The 7,908-nt window shown below is 27.3% G+C and overlaps 1 protein-coding gene across 1 annotated transcript; it reads right to left on the bottom strand.

Moving 5' to 3' along the window:
- Positions 1–3,271, bottom strand: LOC107878689 (NAC transcription factor 56). The gene is made up of 3 exons (XM_016725774.2): positions 2,804–3,271; positions 1,509–1,813; positions 1–908 (listed from the first exon to the last, which is right to left on the bottom strand). Exons 1-3 carry the CDS (start codon positions 2,988–2,990, stop codon positions 378–380), a joined length of 1,023 nt encoding a protein of 340 aa, XP_016581260.1. The 5' UTR covers positions 2,991–3,271; the 3' UTR covers positions 1–377.
- Between the last annotated feature and the right edge of the window lie 4,637 nt (positions 3,272–7,908).

Genomic DNA, 7,908 nt, shown 5'->3' with positions numbered 1-7,908 from the left:
TGCAGAATATTTTTTTTCGAATAAGATATAGAATATGTATATGATTACAAGATTTGTTTCTATGCATCTCTATTCACAGACAAACCTTGGAGATGTATGTATTTTTATATATACTATATAGTATAAAGTAAAGACAGAGTTTAAAAACAAAAACAAAAATATACATGGCCTCGCCTAAAATTTTTTTTCACTAACTATAAAATTATCTAAAAATCTTGTTTGAGTTGCTACTAGGAACAAAAATCTCAATACCCAAATCCAGCAATCCCACTAATCTAATTTTAACACCGTGGTTAATCAATAATCATTAGTTAGGATCCTGTAATAATAAAACATGTTTGTATGGTATAATAATAATATGATATTTGATTTGATGTCTAAGAGTACCAATTCATCCCGGAATAAGGTTGTCGAAAAACTCCGTCACTAAGAGAGCCGAGAACTTGTTGCTGATGAAGTGAGGGAGTTTGAGGAAGTTGGCTGAGAAGACTTACAATAGATCCGTTCTGTTCATCTGCTCGTACATTCATGTTTAACCCGTCCTCCATATTGTCCGTCAAAAACCTTTTTGTTGATTGATGAGAATTATCATTACTACCTGCTCCATCTTGATCATTCCAATACAAATTTGCAAGTGGCCTTTTTGAAGAAAATTGGGATCCACTTTGATCATATAAATTTGGGTCATTTTCAAGTAATGCACTACCAAAATTTGATGATTTTAGTTGGGGGATTTTTGGTTGACCAAATAAATTTGGCAATGACATTGAATTATTTGCTATGCATGATGGATTAATTGATGATGATGATCCCATCATCATATCAATATTCAAATCATCCCTCTCATGATCAATTGGCCTTTGTGTATTGCTCTTCTTGTAAATCCTACATAAAACCCAATCATCTAGCTGCATATTTAAAAAATAAACTTTCATTACTCAATTCAATTCAACTCAATAAATGTCAATTATCTTAAAGCTTTTTTTCTTTTTGTTTTTGTTACCGAGAATTTGACACCTATCTCAGACATCTAAAATCAAAAACTTTGTTACATGTATTCAATTGAACATCTTTACCGAAAAAGTATAAAACGTGTATCTAGAACAGTTTCACTATATGTGGTTGCGTTACTAAATGCATCACCAGAGAAAGATGTAATATATAAAAATCGATGAATTAATTGAATCTAATATTCTTTAAAGAAAAGACACCGATGCATATAATAAAAATCTTTAAAATTTCAAAAAGTATTAAACTATGAATTCATAATTAACAACATACATTATGTTCAATTTTAAAAAAAAATATAAAACTAAACTCATTAATTAAATTCAAATATTGAAACAACCTTACCAACATAGGCGTACTATTTGCTAATATGATTATCACAAAAAGGAGTATTTACTATTTCACTTCGAAAACACTAAATTCAATGCAATTTTTATACTAAAGTATGGAATTGACATAAAGATTTAAAAAAAAAAAAAAAAAAAAAAAAAAAAACTTACCCTTAATGATTTTTTATTGGCAAGGTCACAACCAGGGGGTTTATTATTTGCTTTATTTTCAGCAAGTCTATATTCATGCATGATCCAATTTGATTTCACCCCTTTTGGTGGTTTGCCACCATAAAAAACCAATGCTTTTTTGACACCAACTTTTTGAGTCCCACCGGCGGTGAGCACCGGCTTGTCGGTTCCGGTAGCTTTCCAATAACCAGATGTTGCAGCCCTATTTGGCCTCGCCCCGTTTGGATACTTTCTATCTCTTGGACTAAAGAAGTACCATTCTTGTTCTCCAAACGTCGCTTTAGCTGGAAAAAAAAAAATTGAAAAACATATGCCTCTAACACTCAAAAATTGTTGAAATTTCAAAATTGATATTTAAAAAGAAAAAAGATTTTATCTCATAGGAGAAGGAAAGGAGGAATAAAAAAGAGAATAATAAATATCAAATTCACACTTATTGCTGTGTTGAAAAATTCTCAAACACTCAAAAGTTATTTAATTTTAAATTGACATTTATGATATGGGAGAAGAACGAGAAAAGAAAGGAAAAAAAAAAAAGAAATAACTGAATCGAATTCACACTTATTATATGAAAATTTTTCAAACACTTACAACTCGTCAAAATTTTAAAATTATCATTTTTATACGTATAATAGGAGAGGAAGAAGGGAAGAGGCAATAAAAAAAGATAAAACGAGAATCGAATTCACATTTATTGTATAAGAAAAATTCTCAAACACTCAAAAATCATAAATAAGTTAACAAGAAGAAAATCAAATTCAATCAAAATTAGAACGTTTCAAGCACTCAAAAGTCATCAAAATTTCAAAATTGCCATTTCAATTTTCTAAATATTTTTCTATTATCTACAAAGAACAAGAAGGAAAACAAAAATTAAAAGAAATATAACTAGAATCGAACTCACGCCTATTATATTAAGAAAAAAAAAAATCTCGCACACACAAGTCGACGAATAAAAATCAAAATAACATATAAAAATCTGAAAAAGAAATTCAGATTTACCATTTAATTGTACGGAGAAAAAGATAGGACAGAAAAATAATAAAAATCGAACTCACACTTTTTATAATATAAAAAATTCTCAATCATTCAAACGTCGTAAAATAAAATCAAAATTGTCATTTTATTACACAAAAAAGAAGAAAAGGAGAGGAGAACAAGAAGAATCAAATTCACACTTATCATATAAAAAGTTTTCATTAATGGATATCACCATACTATAAACTACGAATCACGATAAAAAAAAAAGTATGAGTAATAGTATTAATACATACCAGGAAGTTCCCAAGGATCAAATTTATAAAGATCAACTTCAGCAATAATAGAAACAGGAAGTGGAACAGAGGCAATTTTTTTCTTAAGATAATGAACAACAAGTTCTTCATCAGTAGGGTGAAATCGAAAACCGGGTGGCAATTGAGGTTGTTGATGAGAGCCACTTGATGAATCCGTACTCTCCATCAGATAAAATCGTCGAAAAAAAATCTTTTTTTTTTTTTAATTTGATCAGGGCCAGCTGATTATAAAACTATATAATATAATTATAATAATAATAATAACAAGAAGAAGAAGAGTAAATTGTATGGTGCGAAAATTGTGGTTATGATATTTGGATGTTTAGCAGAGAGAGAGAAATGGTGTGTGTGTTGTGAGTTAGTAGTACAAGAATACAGAAAATCAGCTGGAAATTTGGTTTGGTTAATAAGATTTGGCTGGCTAGCCAAACTTCTTTTTATATCGTATATATGGGGGCATATTTCATTTTATAATTATTTTATACACTGGTATCCCTATAGTATATACTGTAAAATAATTTTTCTAGCCACTACTATTAATAAGTACGTAAAATTTAACCAATTAGAGTATCTACCCGCTCCATTTAAAAAAAAAAAAAACTAGAAATTACACAAATACACAACTTATATTTTCAATATTACAAAAAATCTCAACTCTCTGAACATATTACAAAATTCCCAACATATACACAGAATCTATGTATATGTCGGCTATGTTATGTATATTAATAGGGAGAGAATAAAGTAATTCAAAAAGTGAGAGAGAGTGTAATTACTTCCGAAAGAGTTGATATTTATGTTATTTATACTTTTTTAAATATAAAACTAAAGTTATATGTGTCGAGACTCAACTTATACGATTATATTGTGTATATTATTGTTGTTAATAGAAGGAACTATCAATATGAGTTGTGGTGTAGTGGTGGGTCTGCTCCATCTTTAACATGAGGTATCGGGTTCGAGTTCTGGGTATGAAAAAAATTCTGTTAGGGCGCTACCCCCAAAACAGGTCCTGCAACGAGCGATCTAAATTAGTCAAAGTTTCAATGTGAACACCAAATATCCAATAGAAAACCAAAAAAGAAAAGAACGAAGCAGAGCCAGCTAGAGTTGAAAATTCATCTGAACCTTATTTGACGAAAAATTACACTATTTAAATATAATTAAACTCATTATAGCATTAATATTGTAAGATTAGATGTATTATTTGTTAAAATTTTAATAATTTTTTACACATAAATTTATGGATTATTGCATCAAAATACTAATTTCAAATAAATCCAATGCTAGAAAACTACAATCATCTTTGTGTGTCCCCTAGCTCCACCCATAATTATCAATAGTCTAATCGGTCATAATAGTTTACTAACCCCTTTTTCTAGCTAGTAGAAATAGTAATGTCACAATTAACTTACTAGTTATCTTATTATGTAAATAATTTTTATAATATCAACATCGTTTTTTAATCAAGAATAGCCACAACTTGTTAGGGGAAATATTTGGGATGTCAAATAAGGTAGGTTGGTCAAAAGGTGTCTTAAGTGTGTCCAATGAATTAATAGATGGACGAATCAATTTACTTGGATTAAAAGGATTGAGCTAAACTACACCAATTCTTACTAGGTTCAAATTTTTTTTTCTACAATTCATTTGCATTCCTAATAAAATTCTCTCTTATATTGTCACTATACATAACAAATTAAATAAAAATATATTTTAATATATTTAAATAAAATTTCTCATATATCAATCTCAACTGCATATCAACTCAGGTTTAATCAATTGAATTAAGCTGGTCTAAATTATTATTCCTTCATCTTATATTACTTGACATGTTGCTTTTACATATTTTTTAAGGAGAAATTTATAAGGGTTGTAACTTGACTAATATGACCCTATTAAATTTTCATTAAATATTGTCACTATCTATTTAAATTAATTACTTTCGTTAAATTCTAAAGATAAAGTTAAAAACAGGTGTTCAATTATTTCTTGATTTTTGAAAATATCAACTATTTTGGAATAATTTTTTTTTCTTTTGACAAATATGTCAAGTAATATAAGGCGGAAAAAAAAGTAAAATCAGAGAATCTCAAATTTTCAAATCTAATAAATTAACGGAATCATAATTTCATGACTCTAGATAATATTCTCATAACCTATGGCTAGATACCATGTAAAATATAGGGGCATATTTGTCATTTAAAGGAAAAAACGTAGTCCATATAATAGTTAGTGGATGTTAATGAAGGAAAAATGAGGTGATTAGTAGCTATCAAATGACGTAATTAAGCGATTGAGAACTGAAAATTAGGCCTTTAATCAATCGACACGCATGATTTTATAATATAAGGTTAGCCCGACACGTGATGAGGTTGAAAATAAGGTAAGTGGGGTCCACCTTTAAATACCTAAGACAGACCATAGGTTAGAATAAAAAAATAACAAAATAACATATAAAGTTTGATTAATCTATACGAAGATAAGTTCCTCATCTAAAATGTGTCAACCTTTTAACCTCATGAAAAAAGAACCAAAAAGAAAAAGAATTACAATTCGTTTGGATTATTATCCTATATAATAAATCACAATAAGTAGTCGAAGCAGACTGCTTATGATCGATATGTCTGCTTCAACTGCTTCAATTGTGATTTTACTATATAATTCCTAAATAATTATTATAAGTTATTTACGTATTAAAAATTTAAAATATTCAATAAAAAAATTAAAATAGACATTTGTGATATGACTGCTTCAGCTACTTCAACGGTGATTTTACAATATCACTCATAATTAATTATCATAAGTTATTTAAGTATTTAAAAAATTAATAATATTTAATTAAAAAAAAAGATAAAATAGACATAAAATGATAAATTATTTTTGGATGTTTTAAATTAAATTAACGTCTTATATGAGACCATTTAGAAAAAATTTCACAAGTATTTGTTATAATAATTTTACTATGTCACTTTTAATTAGTAGAATAGAAGAAAAAATATTATAAATCACAATAATTAAAAACTTAAATAATTTAAAAAATATAATTGACTATCAATGTCATACAAATTTAAACAACTTAAAATATTGTTATACAAATTTCATCAATCTAAATTATAATAATATATGCCTAACTTAAAATTTATCAACCAAAGAAATGAAGATTTTACTTAAGTGATATTACTTAAGTGATAGAATTATACATAACGTAGAATTTTTAAGAATCAATATTGAGTCGTGTGTAACACGGCATAAGCCGACTAGTCCGATTAAAAGTAGCTGATAAATATTAAGTGTTTAAAAATATTTTTATGTGCTAAAAGATTGAAATTAATTTTAGTGTTTAGTTAAAACCTTTTACTATAATTTATTCTATTAAAATAATCAAAATGTCTTTAAAATAATTATTTTTGCCTTAAATGATGAACGACGAAAATATAATTAGATAAATTATTAAACCTATGCTTTAGGATGAGTATTTTAGATATTACAAATAATTTAAACTCGTAAAAGATCGATTAGGTCAAACTAAGAATGTTTATAAATTGAAAATGATAAACTTATTAAGATTTTGACTTATAAATACTTTTCATATTTATCACTTGCGTAAGTATATAAATATATACTTAAAAATAATAAATTAGTTTGACAAGCTGCCAATAATTTTATTTGCGTACTATCTTAATATCTCAAGTCTTAAAGATCGAAGTTTAAATTTTAGTAAAAAATATGTCCAAGTGTTGATTAATACATCTATTTCATGCTACTACTAACAAAAATAATAAACGTCTATTAGAATTATTGGGATGCGCACAAACTGATTAAAACAAATTAATATAAAGAAAAAGAAAAAAGTGTCAAACTTTTTGTGGTACATGCAATGATGCAAATATCTGGCTTGAATGACTGATTAAATGTCCAATGGAAATTAGACAACATTTGGGCAGACAACAAAAGTTTGATTAGGACAAAGATAAGGTGTCTTAACCTTAAATACGACAGCCTTTGTTTGCTAATCCGTATATTTTGCCTTTGGTGGGGTCCTAATCTCTCTAATGCTCTTCCTTTTCATATGCATTTTTAATTTAAAAATAATTACTTTATTATAATTATTTACATAGTTTCAACACTCATTCAACACAAAAATCTACTTAGAAATTCAAGTAACAATATTACGATTTATAGTTTAGTACTCTCTCCGTTCACTTTTACTAGTCACTGTTTCACTTCTCGAGATTAAACTACTTGAATTTTTGATCAACATTTTAAAATATATTTTTCCCATCATATTAAAATGAGAAAAATTGCAACTTATAATATTTTTTGTATAGTTTTCAACTATCTAAATTTTAACTTTAAAAGATTAAATTATACATCTTAAAATGTTGATCAAAGTTCATGAAGTTTAACCTCAAAAACCAAAACAGCGACAAATAAAAATGAACAAAGAAAATAGTATCAGTATTAATAATAAGTATATAATAGATTAAAAAATTAATTTTCGCTATCAACTTCCCTACTACCCTTCTTTGATTATATCGATTTAGATCGATTTTATTTTAAAAATATTATTTAAGTTTAAAATCATATTAAATGAACTCGTTGAGATATGAGTAATATACTTTAATAGGGTTTATCTAGTGCGGTTTACATCGATCTCCTATGTGGTTTACAGGCTATTACACAGTGGAGGATTTATCCAGTTCATACAAAGTACTCGCCCGAATAATAGAGACTGTAACAGAAATTGTAGCGGCTATGGATTATCCAAAAATTCTTTCTAAGGGATTCAATTCACTATTAATTAATTCTTCTCCTCTCCGTTTTATGAGAAAGTGAGACTTGGAGAATAATTTTAGTCCCTATTTGAGGATTCTTTTTGTTTTGTCTATTCGTTTCACATTTCTTATCAAATCAAGAGTCAAGAATTTTTTTCTTAATACCATGAATTGAATATGGGTTGATATTATGTAAGGATCGTTCTCAGTTTTTATCGTTTTATCCGGTATTAGATACTACTGTTAAATTCGATTATGTTTAAATTTGTGATTGGCGGTCTATATTGAGGGTAAAACACTTAATAA

This window comes from Capsicum annuum, chromosome 7 (assembly GCF_002878395.1).
Source record: "Capsicum annuum cultivar UCD-10X-F1 chromosome 7, UCD10Xv1.1, whole genome shotgun sequence".
Lineage (NCBI taxonomy): Eukaryota > Viridiplantae > Streptophyta > Magnoliopsida > Solanales > Solanaceae > Capsicum > Capsicum annuum.
The sequence above is the reverse complement of the archived record's forward strand: the minus strand, read 5'-3'. Positions and strand labels throughout refer to the sequence as shown.